At 40.4% G+C, this 22,676-nt stretch overlaps 1 protein-coding gene across 1 annotated transcript in view; it reads left to right on the plus strand.

Annotated features, from left to right (window-relative positions):
* Positions 1–22,676, plus strand: part of lrrc28 (leucine rich repeat containing 28) — a gene marked incomplete at its 3' end in the record, with an annotated part of 44,398 nt that overhangs the window by 17,408 nt on the left and 4,314 nt on the right. The window contains 2 exon segments of the mRNA XM_084194349.1: positions 18,588–18,690; positions 19,461–19,645. Coding sequence (XP_084050475.1) covers positions 18,588–18,690; positions 19,461–19,645 — 288 coding nt within the window.

Consider the following 22,676-nt stretch of genomic DNA (forward strand, 5'->3'; position numbering starts at 1 on the left):
GAATAGGGTGCCATTCTCTGGTCTAAAGTAGTGCACTACATAGGGAATAGAGTGCCATTCTCTGGTCTAAAGTAGTGCACTATATAGGGAATAGGGTGCCATTCTCTGGTCTAAAGTAGTGCACTACATAGGGAATAGGGTGCCATTCTCTGGTCTAAAGTAGTGCACTATATAGGGAATAGGGTGCCATTCTCTGGTCTAAAGTAGTGCACTATATAGGGAATAGGGTGCCATTCTCTGGTCTAAAGTAGTGCACTATATAGGGAATAGGGTGCCATTCTCTGGTCTAAAGTAGTGCACTATATAGGGAATAGGGTGCCATTCTCTGGTCTAAAGTAGTGCACTATATAGGGAATAGGGTACCATTCTCTGGTCTAAAGGAGTGCACTATATAGGGAATAGGGTGCCATTCTCTGGTCTAAAGTAGTGCACTATATAGGGAATAGGGTGCCATTCTCTGGTCTAAAGTAGTGCACTATATAGGGAATAGGGTGCCATTCTCTGGTCTAAAGTAGTGCACTATATAGGGAATAGGGTGCCATTCTCTGGTCTAAAGTAGTGCACTATATAGGGAATAGGGTGCCATTCTCTGGTCTAAAGTAGTGCACTATATAGGGAATAGGGTGCCATTCTCTGGTCTAAAGTAGTGCACTATATAGGGAATAGGGTGCCATTCTCTGGTCTAAAGTAGTGCACTATATAGGGAATAGGGTGCCATTCTCTGGTCTAAAGTAGTGCACTATATAGGGAATAGGGTGCCATTCTCTGGTCTAAAGTAGTGCACTATATAGGGAATAGGGTGCCATTCTCTGGTCTAAAGTAGTGCACTATATAGGGAATAGGGTGCCATTCTCTGGTCTAAAGTAGTGCACTATATAGGGAATAGGGTGCCATTCTCTGGTCTAAAGTAGTGCACTATATAGGGAATAGGGTGCCATTCTCTGGTCTAAAGTAGTGCACTATATAGGGAATAGGGTGCCATTCTCTGGTCTAAAGTAGTGCACTATATAGGGAATAGGGTACCATTCTCTGGTCTAAAGTAGTGCACTATATAGGGAATAGGGTACCATTCTCTGGTCTAAAGTAGTGCACTATATAGGGAATAGGGTACCATTCTCTGGTCTAAAGTAGTGCACTATATAGGGAATAGGGTGCCATTATCTGGTCTAAAGTAGTGCACTATATAGGGAATAGGGTACCATTCTCTGGTCTAAAGTAGTGCACTATATAGGGAATAGGGTGCCATTCTCTAGTCTAAAGTAGTGCACTATATAGGGAATAGGGTGCCATTCTCTAGTCTAAAGTAGTGCACTATATAGGGAATAGGGTACCATTCTCTGGTCTAAAGTAGTGCACTATATAGGGAATAGGGTACCATTCTCTGGTCTAAAGTAGTGCACTATATAGGGAATAGGGTGCCATTCTCTGGTCTAAAGTAGTGCACTATATAGGGAATAGGGTACCATTCTCTGGTGTAAAGTAGTGCACTATATAGGGAATAGGGTGCCATTCTCTGGTCTAAAGTAGTGCACTATATAGGGAATAGGGTGGCGTTTGGGACGCAGCCCTTCTAAATCCTCTCACATTGCCTAGTAATGACTCTGCTATAGCTAGTAGCATGGCTGCTCTGCTCTGCTCTGCTCTGTTCTGCTCTGTGGAGATGGGGAGGATTCTCCCCTCAGACAGACAGACAGACAGGGGAGATGGGGAGGATTCTCCCCTCAGACTGACAGACAGACAGGGGAGATGGGGAGGATTCTCCCCTCAGACTGACAGACAGACAGGGGAGATGGGGAGGATTCTCCCCTCAGACTGACAGACAGACAGGGGAGATGGGGAGGATTCTCCCCTCAGACAGACAGACAGGGGAGATGGGGAGGATTCTCCCCTCAGACTGACAGACAGACAGACAGGGGAGATGGGGAGGATTCTCCCCTCAGACTGACAGACAGACAGGGGAGATGGGGAGGATTCTCCCCTCAGACTGACAGACAGACAGACAGGGGAGATGGGGAGGATTCTCCCCTCAGACTGACAGACAGACAGACAGGGGAGATTGGGAGGATTCTCCCCTCAGACTGACAGACAGACAGGGGAGATGGGGAGGATTCTCCCCTCACACTGACAGACAGACAGGGGAGATGGGGAGGATTCTCCCCTCAGACAGACACAGACAGACAGGGGAGATGGGGAGGATTCTCCCCTCAGACAGACAGACAGGGGAGATGGGGAGGATTCTCCCCTCAGACTGACAGACAGACAGGGGAGATGGGGAGGATTCTCCCCTCACACTGACAGACAGACAGGGGAGATGGGGAGGATTCTCCCCTCAGACAGACACAGACAGACAGGGGAGATGGGGAGGATTCTCCCCTCAGACTGACAGACAGACAGGGGAGATGGGCAGGATTCTCCCCTCAGACTGACAGACAGACAGGGGAGATGGGGAGGATTCTCCCCTCAGCCTGACAGACAGACAGACAGGGGAGATGGGGAGGATTCTCCCCTCAGACTGACAGACAGACAGGGGAGATGGGGAGGATGCTCCCCTCAGACTGACAGACAGACAGACAGGGGAGATGGGGAGGATTCTCCCCTCAGACAGACAGACAGACAGGGGAGATGGGGAGGATTCTCCCCTCAGACTGACAGACAGACAGGGGAGATGGGGAGGATTCTCCCCTCAGACAGACAGACAGACAGACAGGGGAGATGGGGAGGATTCTCCCCTCAGACTGACAGACAGGGGAGATGGGGAGGATTCTCCCCTCAGACAGACAGACAGGGGAGATGGGGAGGATTCTCCCCTCAGACTGACAGACAGACAGGGGAGATGGGGAGGATTCTCCCCTCAGACAGACAGACAGACAGGGGAGATGGGGAGGATTCTCCCCTCAGACTGACAGACAGACAGACAGGGGAGATGGGGAGGATTCTCCCCTCAGACTGACAGACAGACAGGGGAGATGGGGAGGATTCTCCCCTCAGACTGACAGACAGACAGGGGAGATGGGGAGGATTCTCCCCTCAGACAGACAGACAGGGGAGATGGGGAGGATTCTCCCCTCAGACTGACAGACAGACAGGGGAGATGGGGAGGATTCTCCCCTCAGACAGACAGACAGACAGGGGAGATGGGGAGGATTCTCCCCTCAGACTGACAGACAGACAGACAGGGGAGATGGGGAGGATTCTCCCCTCAGACTGACAGACAGACAGGGGAGATGGGGAGGATTCTCCCCTCAGACTGACAGACAGACAGGGGAGATGGGGAGGATTCTCCCCTCAGACAGACAGACAGACAGGGGAGATGGGGAGGATTCTCCCCTCAGACTGACAGACAGACAGGGGAGATGAGGAGGATTCTCCCCTCAGACTGACAGACAGACAGACAGGGGAGATGGGGAGGATTCTCCCCTCAGACTGACAGACAGACAGGGGAGATGGGGAGGATTCTCCCCTCAGACTGACAGACAGACAGGGGAGATGGGGAGGATTCTCCCCTCAGACTGACAGACAGACAGGGGAGATGGGGAGGATTCTCCCCTCAGACTGACAGACAGACAGGGGAGATGGGGAGGATTCTCCCCTCAGACTGACAGACAGACAGGGGAGATGGGGAGGATTCTCCCCTCAGACTGACAGACAGACAGGGGAGATGGGGAGGATTCTCCCCTCAGACTGACAGACAGGGAGGGATATTTAGTTCTCTATCTTACGCTGAGGCATTTTTGCCGTTTTACCGTTGGGCCGGTACGCTGGTTTGAATCCATGAGCCGACTAAGGGAAAAATCTGTCGGTTCCCTTGAGCAAGGCACTTAACCCAAATTGCTCCTTTAAGTCGCTTTGGATAAGAGCGTCTGCTAAATTCATGCCGACACAATGTCTGTGCTCACTTGGGCGTGGTTACTGACTGGGCAAATGTTCTAATGAGAAAACAATTAACTCATTAGAAGGCTAAAATCACATTGCTATCTTAACCAAAATACTCTCATACTTAATCATATATTTTATACGACATTTAGATGTAAACTTGAGAAGTAGAATATGTACATTTTCCGAGTTAGTTATTTCTTGATACCATTCTTAATGACATCACTAAATAATAAACAATATGACATGATTATTCTTTAGATCCCTACTGACCTTTCCAAACATTTGGATGTCAGAAAAAATGTTCCAATGTCCAATCTTTTGACGTTAGTGTTTAGGCAGGCCACTCTCTCTAGACGTAGACATTCCTTTGGTGGATACTGAAAGGCAGAGAGAGAAAGTTTCTCTCCTGCTTAAATTTAGGACCCAGTGTTAAGGTGTCAAGACCGGCTCAGCCCCCCTTCCCCAGTGTTAAGGTGTCAAGACCGGCTCAGCCCCCCTTCCCCAGTGTTAAGGTGTCAAGACCAGCTCAGCCCCCCTTCCCCAGTGTTAAGGTGTCAAGACCGGCTCAGCCCCCCTTCCCCAGTGTTAAGGTGTCAAGACCGGCTCAGCCCCCCTTCCCCAGTGTTAAGGTGTCAAGACCGGCTCAGCCCCCCTTCCCCAGTGTTAAGGTGTCAAGACCGGCTCAGCCCCCCTTCCCCAGTGTTAAGGTGTCAAGACCGGCTCAGCCCCCCTTCCCCAGTGTTAAGGTGTCAAGACCGGCTCAGCCCCCCTTCCCCAGTGTTAAGGTGTCAAGACCGGCTCAGCCCCTCTTCTGTGGGAGAGAGGGGGTCTGGATATCTTCAAGCAGTTGCCTAGCTGATGGGTCCTTTGATCCACTGTCAGGAGAGTCATGACAGATGGCTAGTGGCCAGGGAGTGGGGTATCTTCCCTCAGTCTTGGAGGACAGACGTGTGTGTGTGGTAGCAAGTAAACCAAAAATATAAACAATTTCAAAGATTTTACTGAGTTACAGTTCATATAAGGAAATCAGTCAATTTAAATAAATTAAGTAGGCCCTATTCTATGGATTTCACATGACTGGGAATACAGATATTAATCTGTTGGTCACAGATCCCTTTAAAAAAGGTAGGTGCGTGGATCAGAAAACCAGTCAGTATCTGGTGGGACCACCATTTGCCTCATGCAGCGCGACACAGCTCCTTCCCATAGAGTTGATCAGGCTGTTGATTGTGGCCTGTGGAATGTTGTCCCATTCCTCTTCAATGGCTGTGTGAAGTTGCTGGATATTGGCGGGAACTGGAACACGCTGTTATACACGTCAATCCAGAGCATCCCAAACGTGCTCAATGGGTGACATGTCTGGTAAGTATGTAGGCCAATGAAGAACTGGGACATTTTCAGCTTCCAGGAATTGTGTCCAGATCCTTGTGACATGGGGGCTTACATTATCATGCTGAAACATGAGGTGATGGAGGCGGATGAATGGCACAACAATGGGCCTCAGGATCTCGTCACAGTGTCTCTGTGCATTCAAATTGGTTTCGCTAAAATGCAATTGTGTTCATTGTCCATAGCTTATGCCTGCCCATACCATAACCCCACCGCCACCATGGGGCACCCTGTTCACAACGTTGAGATCAGCAAACCGCCCGCCCACACAACGCCATACACGCTGACTGCCATCTGCCCGGTACAGTTGAAACCGGGATTCATCCGTGAAGAGCACACTTCTCCAACCTGCCAGTGGCCATCGAAGGTGAGCAGTTGTCCACTGAAGTCGGTTACGACGCCAAACTGCAGTCAGGTCAAGACCCTGGTGAGGACGACGAGCACGCGGATGAGCTTCCCTGAGACGGTTTCTGACAGTTTGTGCAGACAGTTTCATCAGCTGTCCGGGTGGCTGGTCTCAAACGATCCCGCAGGTGTAGAAGCCGGATGTGGAGGTCCTGGGCTGGCGTGGTTACACGTGGACTGCGGTTGTGAGGCCGGTTAGACGTACTGCCAAATTCTCTAAAACGGCGGCTTATGGTAGAGAGATAAACATTACATTCTCTGGCAACAGCTCTGTCCGGACATTCCTACAGTCAGCATGTCAATTGCATGCTCCTTCAATTTACCCTAGTCAAAAAATTAGTGATTATATATGTTATTCTCACAAACCTGTAGGATTAGTGATTTTATATAGGATTATCACAATCCTATAGGATTTAGTCACCTGTATCAGAATCCTATTGGAATTCTATAGGACATACTGCAGCCAATCAACTAGTACAGATATAATATACTAGTGCAGAAAATGATGATGGATGTCTGTCTGATAATGATGGATGTCTGTCTGATAATGATGGATGTCTGTCTGATAATGATGGATGTCTGTCTGATAATGATGGATGTCTGTCTGATAATGATGGATGTCTGTCTGATAATGATAGATGTCTGTCTGATAATGATGATGGATGTCTGTCTGATAATGATAGATGTCTGTCTGATAATGATGGATGTCTGTCTGATAATGATAGATGTCTGTCTGATAATGATGATGGATGTCTGTCTGATAATGATAGATGTCTGTCTGATAATAATGATGGATGTCTGTCTGATAATGATAGATGTCTGTCTGATAATGATAGATGATAATAATAGATGTCTGTCTGATAATGATAGATGTCTGTCTGATAATGATGGATGTCTGTCTGATAATGATGGATGTCTGTCTGATAATGATGGATGTCTGTCTGATAATGATAGATGTCTGTCTGATAATGATAGATGTCTGTCTGATAATGATAGATGTCTGTCTGATAATGATGGATGTCTGTCTGATAATGATAGATGGATGTCTGTCTGATAATGATAGATGTCTGTCTGATAATGATAGATGTCTGTCTGATAATGATGGATGTCTGTCTGATAATGATAGATGTCTGTCTGATAATGATGGATGTCTGTCTGATAATGATAGATGTCTGTCTGATAATGATGATGGATGTCTGTCTGATAATGATAGATGTCTGTCTGATAATGATAGATGTCTGTCTGATAATAATGATGATGGATGTCTGTCTGATAATGATAGATGTCTGTCTGATAATGATAGATGTCTGTCTGATAATGATGGATGTCTGTCTGATAATGATAGATGTCTGTCTGATAATGATAGATGTCTGTCTGATAATGATAGATGTCTGTCTGATAATGATGGATGTCTGTCTGATAATGATAGATGTCTGTCTGATAATGATGGATGTCTGTCTGATAATGATAGATGTCTGTCTGATAATGATGATGGATGTCTGTCTGATAATGATAGATGTCTGTCTGATAATGATGGATGTCTGTCTGATAATAATGATGATGGATGTCTGTCTGATAATGATAGATGTCTGTCTGATAATGATAGATGTCTGTCTGATAATGATGATGGATGTCTGTCTGATAATGATAGATGTCTGTCTGATAATGATGGATGTCTGTCTGATAATGATAGATGTCTGTCTGATAATGATGATGGATGTCTGTCTGATAATGATAGATGTCTGTCTGATAATGATGGATGTCTGTCTGATAATGATAGATGTCTGTCTGATAATGATGGATGTCTGTCTGATAATGATAGATGTCTGTCTGATAATGATAGATGTCTGTCTGATAATGATGGATGTCTGTCTGATAATGATAGATGTCTGTCTGATAATGATGTCTGTCTGTCTGATAATGATGGATGTCTGTCTGATAATGATGTCTGTCTGTCTGATAATGATGGATGTCTGTCTGATAATGATGTCTGTCTGTCTGATAATGATGTCTGTCTGTCTGATAATGATAGATGTCTGTCTGATAATGACGGATGTCTGTCTGATAATGATGGATGTCTGTCTGATAATGACGGATGTCTGTCTGATAATGATGGATGTCTGTCTGATAATGATAGATGTCTGTCTGATAATGACGGATGTCTGTCTGATAATGATGGATGTCTGTCTGATAATGATAGATGTCTGTCTGATAATGATGGATGTCTGTCTGATAATGATAGATGTCTGTCTGATAATGATAGATGTCTGTCTGATAATGATGGATGTCTGTCTGATAATGATAGATGTCTGTCTGATAATGATGATGGATGTCTGTCTGATAATGATGGATGTCTGTCTGATAATGATAGATGTCTGTCTGATAATGACGGATGTCTGTCTGATAATGATAGATGTCTGTCTGATAATGATAGATGTCTGTCTGATAATGATGATGGATGTCTGTCTGATAATGATAGATGTCTGTCTGATAATGATGGATGTCTGTCTGATAATGATGGATGTCTGTCTGATAATGATGGATGTCTGTCTGATAATGATGGATGTCTGTCTGATAATGATGTCTGTCTGTCTGATAATGATGTCTGTCTGATAATGATGGATGTCTGTCTGATAATGATAGATGTCTGTCTGATAATGATGTCTGTCTGATAATGATAGATGTCTGTCTGATAATGATAGATGATAATAATAGATGTCTGTCTGATAATGATAGATGTCTGTCTGATAATGATGGATGTCTGTCTGATAATGATGATGGATGTCTGTCTGATAATGATAGATGTCTGTCTGATAATGATGGATGTCTGTCTGATAATGATAGATGTCTGTCTGATAATGATGATGGATGTCTGTCTGATAATGATAGATGTCTGTCTGATAATGATGGATGTCTGTCTGATAATGATAGATGTCTGTCTGATAATGATGATGGATGTCTGTCTGATAATGATAGATGTCTGTCTGATAATGATGGATGTCTGTCTGATAATGATAGATGTCTGTCTGATAATGATGGATGTCTGTCTGATAATAATGATGATGGATGTCTGTCTGATAATGATAGATGTCTGTCTGATAATGATAGATGTCTGTCTGATAATGATGATGGATGTCTGTCTGATAATGATAGATGTCTGTCTGATAATGATAGATGTCTGTCTGATAATGATGATGGATGTCTGTCTGATAATGATAGATGTCTGTCTGATAATGATAGATGTCTGTCTGATAATGATGATGGATGTCTGTCTGATAATGATAGATGTCTGTCTGATAATGATAGATGTCTGTCTGATAATGATAGATGTCTGTCTGATAATGATGATGGATGTCTGTCTGATAATGATAGATGTCTGTCTGATAATGATGGATGTCTGTCTGATAATGATAGATGTCTGTCTGATAATGATGATGGATGTCTGTCTGATAATGATAGATGTCTGTCTGATAATGATGGATGTCTGTCTGATAATGATAGATGTCTGTCTGATAATGATGGATGTCTGTCTGATAATGATAGATGTCTGTCTGATAATGATAGATGTCTGTCTGATAATGATAGATGTCTGTCTGATAATGATGTCTGTCTGTCTGATAATGATGGATGTCTGTCTGATAATGATGTCTGTCTGTCTGATAATGATGGATGTCTGTCTGATAATGATGTCTGTCTGTCTGATAATGATGTCTGTCTGTCTGATAATGATAGATGTCTGTCTGATAATGACGGATGTCTGTCTGATAATGATGGATGTCTGTCTGATAATGATAGATGTCTGTCTGATAATGATAGATGTCTGTCTGATAATGATAGATGTCTGTCTGATAATGATAGATGTCTGTCTGATAATGATAGATGTCTGTCTGATAATGATGGATGTCTGTCTGATAATGATAGATGTCTGTCTGATAATGATAGATGTCTGTCTGATAATGATGGATGTCTGTCTGATAATGATAGATGTCTGTCTGATAATGATGATGGATGTCTGTCTGATAATGATGGATGTCTGTCTGATAATGATAGATGTCTGTCTGATAATGACGGATGTCTGTCTGATAATGATAGATGTCTGTCTGATAATGATAGATGTCTGTCTGATAATGATGATGGATGTCTGTCTGATAATGATAGATGTCTGTCTGATAATGATGGATGTCTGTCTGATAATGATGGATGTCTGTCTGATAATGATGGATGTCTGTCTGATAATGATGGATGTCTGTCTGATAATGATGTCTGTCTGTCTGATAATGATGTCTGTCTGATAATGATGGATGTCTGTCTGATAATGATAGATGTCTGTCTGATAATGATGTCTGTCTGATAATGATGGATGTCTGTCTGATAATGATAGATGTCTGTCTGATAATGATAGATGTCTGTCTGATAATGATGATGGATGTCTGTCTGATAATGATAGATGTCTGTCTGATAATGATGGATGTCTGTCTGATAATGATGGATGTCTGTCTGATAATGATGGATGTCTGTCTGATAATGATGGATGTCTGTCTGATAATGATGTCTGTCTGTCTGATAATGATGTCTGTCTGATAATGATGGATGTCTGTCTGATAATGATGGATGTCTGTCTGATAATGATGGATGTCTGTCTGATAATGATAGATGTCTGTCTGATAATGATGGATGTCTGTCTGATAATGATGTCTGTCTGTCTGATAATGATAGATGTCTGTCTGATAATGATAGATGTCTGTCTGATAATGATGTCTGTCTGTCTGATAATGATGGATGTCTGTCTGATAATGATGGATGTCTGTCTGATAATGATGTCTGTCTGTCTGATAATGATAGATGTCTGTCTGATAATGATAGATGTCTGTCTGATAATGATGGATGTCTGTCTGATAATGATAGATGTCTGTCTGATAATGATGGATGTCTGTCTGATAATGATGGATGTCTGTCTGATAATGATGGATGTCTGTCTGATAATGATGTCTGTCTGTCTGATAATGATAGATGTCTGTCTGATAATGATGGATGTCTGTCTGATAATGATGGATGTCTGTCTGATAATGATGGATGTCTGTCTGATAATGATAGATGTCTGTCTGATAATGATGGATGTCTGTCTGATAATGATAGATGTCTGTCTGATAATGATAGATGTCTGTCTGATAATGATGGATGTCTGTCTGATAATGATGGATGTCTGTCTGATAATGATGGATGGATGTCTGTCTGATAATGATGGATGGATGTCTGTCTGATAATGATAGATGTCTGTCTGATAATGATGGATGTCTGTCTGATAATGATAGATGTCTGTCTGATAATGATGGATGTCTGTCTGATAATGATGGATGTCTGTCTGATAATGATGGATGTCTGTCTGATAATGATGGATGTCTGTCTGATAATGATGTCTGTCTGTCTGATAATGATAGATGTCTGTCTGATAATGATGGATGTCTGTCTGATAATGATAGATGTCTGTCTGATAATGATGGATGTCTGTCTGATAATGATGGATGTCTGTCTGATAATGATGGATGTCTGTCTGATAATGATAGATGTCTGTCTGATAATGATGATGGATGTCTGTCTGATAATGATAGATGTCTGTCTGATAATGATAGATGATAATAATAGATGTCTGTCTGATAATGATAGATGTCTGTCTGATAATGATAGATGTCTGTCTGATAATGATAGATGTCTGTCTGATAATGATGATGGATGTCTGTCTGATAATGATAGATGTCTGTCTGATAATGATAGATGTCTGTCTGATAATGATGGATGTCTGTCTGATAATGATAGATGGATGTCTGTCTGATAATGATGGATGTCTGTCTGATAATGATAGATGTCTGTCTGATAATGATAGATGATAATAATAGATGTCTGTCTGATAATGATAGATGTCTGTCTGATAATGATAGATGTCTGTCTGATAATGATGGATGTCTGTATGATAATGATGGATGTCTGTCTGATAATGATAGATGTCTGTCTGATAATGATAGATGTCTGTCTGATAATGATGGATGTCTGTCTGATAATGATAGATGTCTGTCTGATAATGATGATGGATGTCTGTCTGATAATGATAGATGTCTGTCTGATAATGATAGATGATAATAATAGATGTCTGTCTGATAATGATAGATGTCTGTCTGATAATGATAGATGTCTGTCTGATAATGATGATGGATGTCTGTCTGATAATGATAGATGTCTGTCTGATAATGATAGATGTCTGTCTGATAATGATAGATGTCTGTCTGATAATGATGTCTGTCTGTCTGATAATGATAGATGTCTGTCTGATAATGATGGATGTCTGTCTGATAATGATGGATGTCTGTCTGATAATGATAGATGTCTGTCTGATAATGATGGATGTCTGTCTGATAATGATGGATGTCTGTCTGATAATGATGGATGTCTGTCTGATAATGATGGATGTCTGTCTGATAATGATGGATGTCTGTCTGATAATGATGGATGTCTGTATGATAATGATAGATGTCTGTCTGATAATGATGTCTGTCTGTCTGATAATGATGTCTGTCTGATAATGATGGATGTCTGTCTGATAATGATAGATGTCTGTCTGATAATGATAGATGATAATAATAGATGTCTGTCTGATAATGATAGATGTCTGTCTGATAATGATGGATGTCTGTCTGATAATGATGTCTGTCTGTCTGATAATGATAGATGTCTGTCTGATAATGATAGATGTCTGTCTGATAATGATGTCTGTCTGTCTGATAATGATGGATGTCTGTCTGATAATGATGGATGTCTGTCTGATAATGATGTCTGTCTGTCTGATAATGATAGATGTCTGTCTGATAATGATAGATGTCTGTCTGATAATGATAGATGTCTGTCTGATAATGATGGATGTCTGTCTGATAATGATGGATGTCTGTCTGATAATGATGGATGTCTGTCTGATAATGATGGATGTCTGTCTGATAATGATGGATGTCTGTCTGATAATGATAGATGTCTGTCTGATAATGATAGATGTCTGTCTGATAATGATGGATGTCTGTCTGATAATGATGGATGTCTGTCTGATAATGATGGATGTCTGTCTGATAATGATGGATGTCTGTCTGATAATGATAGATGTCTGTCTGATAATGATGGATGTCTGTCTGATAATGATAGATGTCTGTCTGATAATGATGGATGTCTGTATGATAATGATAGATGTCTGTCTGATAATGATAGATGTCTGTCTGATAATGATGGATGTCTGTCTGATAATGATGGATGTCTGTCTGATAATGATGGATGTCTGTCTGATAATGATAGATGTCTGTCTGATAATGATAGATGATAATAATAGATGTCTGTCTGATAATGATAGATGTCTGTCTGATAATGATGGATGTCTGTCTGATAATGATGGATGTCTGTCTGATAATGATGGATGTCTGTCTGATAATGATAGATGTCTGTCTGATAATGATGGATGTCTGTCTGATAATGATGGATGTCTGTCTGATAATGATAGATGTCTGTCTGATAATGATGGATGTCTGTCTGATAATGATGGATGTCTGTCTGATAATGATGGATGTCTGTCTGATAATGATGTCTGTCTGATAATGATAGATGTCTGTCTGATAATGATGTCTGTCTGATAATGATAGATGTCTGTCTGATAATGATAGATGATAATGATGGATGTCTGTCCAATAATGATAGATGTCTGTCTGATAATGATAGATGTCTGTCTGATAATGATGGATGTCTGTCCAATAATGATAGATGTCTGTCTGATAATGATGGATGTCTGTCTGATAATGATAGATGTCTGTCTGATAATGATAGATGTCTGTCTGATAATGATGGATGTCTGTCTGATAATGATGGATGTCTGTCTGATAATGATGGATGTCTGTCTGATAATGATGGATGTCTGTCTGATAATGATAGATGGATGTCTGTCTGATAATGATAGATGTCTGTCTGATAATGATGGATGTCTGTCTGATAATGATAGATGTCTGTCTGATAATGATGGATGTCTGTCTGATAATGATGGATGTCTGTCTGATAATGATGGATGTCTGTCTGATAATGATAGATGTCTGTCTGATAATGATAGATGTCTGTCTGATAATGATAGATGTCTGTCTGATAATGATGTCTGTCTGTCTGATAATGATGTCTGTCTGTCTGATAATAATAGATGTCTGTCTGATAATGATGTCTGTCTGTCTGATAATGATGTCTGTCTGTCTGATAATGATGTCTGTCTGTCTGATAATGATAGATGTCTGTCTGATAATGATGTCTGTCTGTCTGATAATGATAGATGTCTGTCTGATAATGATAGATGTCTGTCTGATAATGATAGATGTCTGTCTGATAATGATAGATGTCTGTCTGATAATGATGGATGTCTGTCTGATAATGATGGATGTATGTCTGATAATGATAGATGTCTGTCTGATAATGTCTGATGATAATAATAGATGTCTGTCTGATAATGATAGATGTCTGTCTGATAATGATGTCTGTCTGTCTGATAATGATAGATGTCTGTCTGATAATGATGGATGTCTGTCTGATAATGATGGATGTCTGTCTGATAATGATGGATGTCTGTCTGATAATGATGTCTGTCTGTCTGATAATGATGTCTGTCTGTCTGATAATGATGGATGTCTGTCTGATAATGATAGATGTCTGTCTGATAATGATGGATGTCTGTCTGATAATGATAGATGTCTGTCTGATAATGATAGATGTCTGTCTGATAATGATGGATGTCTGTCTGATAATGATGTCTGTGTCTGATAATGATGTCTGTCTGTCTGATAATGATGTCTGTCTGTCTGATAATGATGTCTGTCTGTCTGATAATGATGTCTGTTTGTCTGATAATGATGGATGTCTGTCTGATAATGATGGATGTCTGATAATGATGTCTGTCTGTCTGATAATGATGTCTGTGTCTGATAATGATGTCTGTCTGTCTGATAATGATGTCTGTGTCTGATAATGATGTCTGTCTGTCTGATAATGATGTCTGTTTGTCTGATAATGATGGATGTCTGTCTGATAATGATGTCTGTCTGTCTGATAATGATGTCTGTGTCTGATAATGATGTCTGTCTGTCTGATAATGATAGATGTCTGTCTGATAATGATAGATGTCTGTATGATAATGATGGATGTCTGTCTGATAATGATGGATGTCTGTCTGATAATGATAGATGTCTGTCTGATAATGATAGATGTCTGTCTGATAATGATAGATGTCTGTCTGATAATGATAGATGATAATAATAGATGTCTGTCTGATAATGATAGATGTCTGTCTGATAATGATGGATGTCTGTCTGATAATGATGGATGTCTGTCTGATAATGATGGATGTCTGTCTGATAATGATGGATGTCTGTCTGATAATGATAGATGGATGTCTGTCTGATAATGATAGATGTCTGTCTGATAATGATGGATGTCTGTCTGATAATGATAGATGTCTGTCTGATAATGATGGATGTCTGTCTGATAATGATGGATGTCTGTCTGATAATGATGTCTGTCTGTCTGATAATGATGTCTGTCTGTCTGATAATAATAGATGTCTGTCTGATAATGATGTCTGTCTGTCTGATAATGATGTCTGTCTGTCTGATAATGATGTCTGTCTGTCTGATAATGATAGATGTCTGTCTGATAATGATGTCTGTCTGTCTGATAATGATAGATGTCTGTCTGATAATGATAGATGTCTGTCTGATAATGATGATGGATGTCTGTCTGATAATGATAGATGTCTGTCTGATAATGATAGATGTCTGTCTGATAATGACGGATGTCTGTCTGATAATGATGGATGTCTGTCTGATAATGATAGATGTCTGTCTGATAATGATAGATGTCTGTCTGATAATGTCTGATGATAATAATAGATGTCTGTCTGATAATGATAGATGTCTGTCTGATAATGATGTCTGTCTGTCTGATAATGATAGATGTCTGTCTGATAATGATGGATGTCTGTCTGATAATGATGGATGTCTGTCTGATAATGATGGATGTCTGTCTGATAATGATGTCTGTCTGTCTGATAATGATGTCTGTCTGTCTGATAATGATGGATGTCTGTCTGATAATGATAGATGTCTGTCTGATAATGATGGATGTCTGTCTGATAATGATAGATGTCTGTCTGATAATGATAGATCTCTGTCTGATAATGATGGATGTCTGTCTGATAATGATGTCTGTGTCTGATAATGATGTCTGTCTGTCTGATAATGATGTCTGTCTGTCTGATAATGATGTCTGTCTGTCTGATAATGATGTCTGTTTGTCTGATAATGATGGATGTCTGTCTGATAATGATGGATGTCTGATAATGATGTCTGTCTGTCTGATAATGATGTCTGTGTCTGATAATGATGTCTGTCTGTCTGATAATGATGTCTGTGTCTGATAATGATGTCTGTCTGTCTGATAATGATGTCTGTTTGTCTGATAATGATGGATGTCTGTCTGATAATGATGTCTGTCTGTCTGATAATGATGTCTGTTTGTCTGATAATGATGGATGTCTGTCTGATAATGATGTCTGTCTGTCTGATAATGATGTCTGTTTGTCTGATAATGATGGATGTCTGTCTGATAATGATGTCTGTCTGTCTGATAATGATGTCTGTCTGATAATGATAGATGTCTGTATGATAATGATAGATGTCTGTCTGATAATGATGGATGTCTGTCTGATAATGATGGATGTCTGTCTGATAATGATGTCTGTCTGTCTGATAATGATAGATGTCTGTCTGATAATGATAGATGTCTGTCTGATAATGATGGATGTCTGTCTGATAATGATAGATGTCTGTCTGATAATGATAGATGTCTGTCTGATAATGATGGATGTCTGTCTGATAATGATAGATGTCTGTCTGATAATGATAGATGTCTGTCTGATAATGATAGATGTCTGTCTGATAATGATAGATGATAATGATAGATGTCTGTCTGATAATGATAGATGTCTGTCTGATAATGATGGATGTCTGTCTGATAATGATGGATGTCTGTCTGATAATGATGGATGTCTGTCTGATAATGATGGATGTCTGTCTGATAATGATAGATGGATGTCTGTCTGATAATGATAGATGTCTGTCTGATAATGATGGATGTCTGTCTGATAATGATAGATGTCTGTCTGATAATGATGGATGTCTGTCTGATAATGATGGATGTCTGTCTGATAATGATGGATGTCTGTCTGATAATGATGGATGTCTGTCTGATAATGATAGATGTCTGTCTGATAATGATAGATGTCTGTCTGATAATGATAGATGTCTGTCTGATAATGATGGATGTCTGTCTGATAATGATGTCTGTCTGTCTGATAATAATAGATGTCTGTCTGATAATGATGTCTCTCTGTCTGATAATGATGTCTGTCTGTCTGATAATGATGTCTGTCTGTCTGATAATGATAGATGTCTGTCTGATAATGATGTCTGTCTGTCTGATAATGATAGATGTCTGTCTGATAATGATAGATGTCTGTCTGATAATGATAGATGTCTGTCTGATAATGATGGATGTCTGTCTGATAATGATAGATGTCTGTCTGATAATGACGGATGTCTGTCTGATAATGATGGATGTCTGTCTGATAATGATAGATGTCTGTCTGATAATGATAGATGTCTGTCTGATAATGATGGATGTCTGTCTGATAATGATGGATGTCTGTCTGATAATGATGGATGTCTGTCTGATAATGATGTCTGTCTGTCTGATAATGATGTCTGTCTGTCTGATAATGATGGATGTCTGTCTGATAATGATAGATGTCTGTCTGATAATGATGGATGTCTGTCTGATAATGATAGATGTCTGTCTGATAATGATAGATGTCTGTCTGATAATGATGGATGTCTGTCTGATAATGATGTCTGTGTCTGATAATGATGTCTGTCTGTCTGATAATGATGTCTGTCTGTCTGATAATGATGTCTGTTTGTCTGATAATGATGGATGTCTGTCTGATAATGATGGATGTCTGATAATGATGTCTGTCTGTCTGATAATGATGTCTGTGTCTGATAATGATGTCTGTCTGTCTGATAATGATGTCTGTTTGTCTGATAATGATGGATGTCTGTCTGATAATGATGTCTGTCTGTCTGATAATGATGTCTGTGTCTGATAATGATGTCTGTCTGTCTGATAATGATGTCTGTCTGTCTGATAATGATGTCTGTCTGTCTGATAATGATGTCTGTCTGTCTGATAATGATAGACGTCTGTCTGATAATGATAGATGTCTGTCTGATAATGATGGATGTCTGTCTGATAATGATAGATGTCTGTCTGATAATGATGGATGTCTGTCTGATAATGATAGATGTCTGTCTGATAATGATAGATGTCTGTCTGATAATGATAGATGTTTGTCTGATAATGATGTCTGTCTGTCTGATAATGATGTCTGTCTGTCTGATAATGATGTCTGTCTGTCTGATAATGACGGATGTCTGTCTAATAATGACGGATGTCTGTCTGATAATGACGGATGTCTGTCTGATAATGACGGATGTCTGTCTGATAATGACGGATGTCTGTCTGATAATGATGGATGTCTGTCTGATAATGATGGATGTCTGTCTGATAATGATGGATGTCTGTCTGATAATGATAGATGTCTGTCTGATAATGATAGATGTCTGTCTGATAATGATAGATGTCTGTCTGATAATGATGGATGTCTGTCTGATAATGATGGATGTCTGTCTGATAATGATGGATGTCTGTCTGATAATGATGGATGTCTGTCTGATAATGATAAGATGTCTGTCTGATAATGATAGATGTCTGTCTGATAATATTGTGGTTTTGTGTTCCAGATCTGGGGCGTTCCAGGGAGCTGCAGTTTGTGTTTGTTGACAACAACGTTCACCTAAAAGGCCTTCCTTCATACCTGTACAACAAGGTGATTGGCTGCAGCGGGTAAGGACCGCCCCCTAACCCTTTATATATGTACTAGTTGATTGGCTGCAGCGGGTAAGGACTGCCCCCTAACCCTTTATATATGTACTAGTTGATTGGCTGCAGCGGGTAAGGACTGCCCCCTAACCCTTTATATATGTACTAGTTGATTGGCTGCAGCGGGTAAGGACTGCCCCCTAACCCTTTATATATGTACTAGTTGATTGGCTGCAGCGGGTAAGGACTGCCCCCTAACCCTTTATATATGTACTAGTTGATTGGCTGCAGCGGGTAAGGACTGCCCCCTAACCCTTTATATATGTACTAGTTGATTGGCTGCAGCGGGTAAGGACTGCCCCCTAACCCTTTATATATGTACTAGTTGACTGGCTGCAGCGGGTAAGGACTGCCCCCTAACCCTTTATATATGTACTAGTTGATTGGCTGCAGCGGGTAAGGACCGCCCCCTAACCCTTTATATATGTACTAGTTGATTGGCTGCAGCGGGTAAGGACTGCCCCCTAACCCTTTATATATGTACTAGTTGATTGGCTGCAGTATGTAAGGACACATCTCCATCCCTTTCTTCAAACCCAGCTTTTTTCTGGATGAATATTTTTTTTTAAACGCATATTTTGTGTAGGCATTTCATTGCTTACTGACCTTTTTCTCAATCGGATAAATCTTTGTCTATAAATGTATTATAGCAGAATTTGGATTTGAGTCTGACATTGACTTCTGCCTGTCTGTCTAACCTGTCTGTCTGTTTCTCTCTCTCCGTGTCTCTCCAGGTGTGGTCTGCCAGGGCAGGTGTCTGACCGGGCGCCCCAGCCTCTGTCTCTGTCTCTGGGAGATGTGTCTGTTCCTCTGCCTGCTGAGGTGAAGGCTATAGGCTCAGAGACGGAGCGAGTGGGCCCCCTGGAGGAGCTCGCCATGAGGGCCCTGCACAGCATGTACCGGCGACAGCCACTCAGAGGTGAGGAGACCCACGGATACAGCTGCACACACAGATCCTCTTGGGTCTTCTGATATTTAATCATAAGGTTAATCAGCAAGGTGTTACATCCTCTAAACTAGATTAAAGTTGAGAACGTTCCACCTTGATCACACCATAGAGACATGAAGTGTTATTTAATTCATCACACCATAGAGACATGAAGTGTTATTTAATTCATCACACCATAGAGACGTGAAGTGTTATTAATTCATCACACCATAGAGACATGAAGTGTTATTTAATTCATCACACCATAGAGACATGAAGTTTTATTTAATTCATCACACCATAGAGACATGAAGTGTTATTTAATTCATCACACCATAGAGACGTGAAGTGTTATTAATTCATCACACCATAGAGACATGAAGTGTTATTTAATTCATCACACCATAGAGACATGAAGTTTTATTTAATTCATCACACCATAGAGACATGAAGTGTTATTTAATTCATCACACCATAGAGACATGAAGTGTTATTTAATTCATCACACCATAGAGACATGAAGTGTTATTTAATTCATCACACCATAGAGACATGAAGTGTTATTTAATTCATCACGCCATAGAGACATGAAGTGTTATTAATTCATCACACCATAGAGACATGAAGTGTTATTTAATTCATCACACCATAGAGACATGAAGTGTTATTTAATTCATCACACCATAGAGACATGAAGTGTTATTTAATTCATCACACCATAGAGACATGAAGTGTTATTTAATTCATCACACCATAGAGACATGAAGTGTTATTTAATTCATCACACCATAGAGACATGAAGTGTTATTTAATTCATCACACCATAGAGACATGAAGTGTTCTTTAATTCATCACACCATAGAGACATGAAGTGTTATTTAATTCATCACACCATAGAGACATGAAGTGTTATTTAATTCATCACACCATAGAGACATGAAGTGTTATTAATTCATCACAAAATAGAGACATGAAGTGTTATTTAATTCATCACACCATAGAGACATGAAGTGTTATTAATTCATCACACCATAGAGATGAATTAAAGACATGAAGTGTTATTTAATTCATCACACCATAGAGACATGAAGTGTTATTAATTCATCACACCATAGAGACATGAAGTGTTATTAATTCATCACACCATAGAGACATGAAGTGTTATTTAATTCATCACACCATAGAGACATGAAGTGTTATTTAATTCATCACACCATAGAGACATGAAGTGTTATTAATTCATCACACCATAGAGATGAATTAAAGACATGAAGTGTTATTTAATTCATCACACCATAGAGACATGAAGTGTTATTAATTCATCACACCATAGAGACATGAAGTGTTATTTAATTCATCACACCATAGAGACATGAAGTGTTATTAATTCATCACACCATAGAGACATGAAGTGTTATTAATTCCTCACACCATAGAGACATGAAGTGTTATTTAATTCATCACACCATAGAGACATGAAGTGTTATTTAATTCATCACACCATAGAGACATGAAGTGTTATTTAATTCATCACACCATAGAGACATGAAGTGTTATTTAATTCATCACACCATAGAGACATGAAGTGTTCTTTAATTCATCACACCATAGAGACATGAAGTGTTCTTTAATTCATCACACCATAGGGCTAATATATAATATGGCGTCTGTCACAAATGGCACCCTATTTCCTATATAGTGCACTGCTTTAGACCAGAGGTGTATGACCATGGCACCCTATTTCCTATATAGTGCACTGCTTTTTAGGGAATAGGGTGCCATTTGGGGGACACATCACGTCTAATGAATGACAGCTTTGGGCTAATACTTTCCCACTCTGAAATGATACATCACTCTGAAATGATACATTAACTGAAATGATACATCACTCTGAAATGATACATCACACTGAAATGATACATTAACTGAAATGATACATTAACTGAAATGATACATCACACTCTGAAATGATACATCACACTCTGAAATGATACATCACACTCTGAAATGATACATTACACTGAAATGATACATGACACTGAAATAATACATTACACTTGAAATAATACATGACATATACACGCCCGTCTGAAGTTTGCCGATGAACATCTGAATGATTCAGAGGAGAACTGGGTGAAAGTGTTGTGGTCAGATGAGACCAAAATGGAGCTCTTTGGCATCAACTCAACTCGCCGTGTTTGGAGGAGGAGGAATGCTGCCTATGACCCCAAGAACACCATCCCCACCGTCAAACATGGAGGTGGAAACATTATGCTTTGGGGGTGTTTTTCTGCTAAGGGGACAGGACAACTTCACCGCATCAAAGGGACGATGGATGGGGCCATGTACCGTCAAATCTTGGGTGAGAACCTCCTTCCCTCAGCCAGGGCATTGAAAATGGGTCGTGGGTGGGTATTCCAGCATGACAATGACCCAAAACACACGGCCAAGGCAACAAAGGAGTGGCTCAAGAGGAAGCACATTAAGGTCCTGGAGTTGCCAAACGTCAGCCTTGAAACCTTAATGACTTGGAGAAGATCTGCAAAGAGGAGTGGGACAAAATCCCTCCTGAGATGTGTGCAAACCTGGTGGCCAACTACAAGAAACATCTGACCTCTGTGATTGCCAACAAGGGTTTTGCAACCAAGTACTAAGTCGTGTTTTTTGCAGAGGGGTCAAATACTTATTTCCCTCATTAAAATGCAAATCAATTTATAACATTTTTAAAATTATAGACTGATCATGTCTTTGTCAGTGGGAAAACGTACAAAATCAGCAGGGGATCAAATACTTTTTTCCCTCACTGTAGGTTTGGTTAGGTGATTGATTGAAGTACTATGTACATGTAGGTTTGGTTAGGTGATTGATTGAAGTACTATGTACATGTAGGTAGGGGGTGAAAGCAGAAAGTCCAGGTAGCCGTTTAATGAACTGTTTAGCAGTCTTATGGCTTTGGGGTAGTCCCAGACTTGGCTCTCTGGTACCGCCTGCCGTGGGGTAGCAGAGAGAACTGACTGTGACT

This window comes from Coregonus lavaretus, assembly GCF_964263955.1.
Source record: "Coregonus lavaretus genome assembly, contig: HAP1_SCAFFOLD_1424, whole genome shotgun sequence".
In the NCBI taxonomy this organism is placed as follows: Eukaryota; Metazoa; Chordata; class Actinopteri; order Salmoniformes; family Salmonidae; genus Coregonus; species Coregonus lavaretus.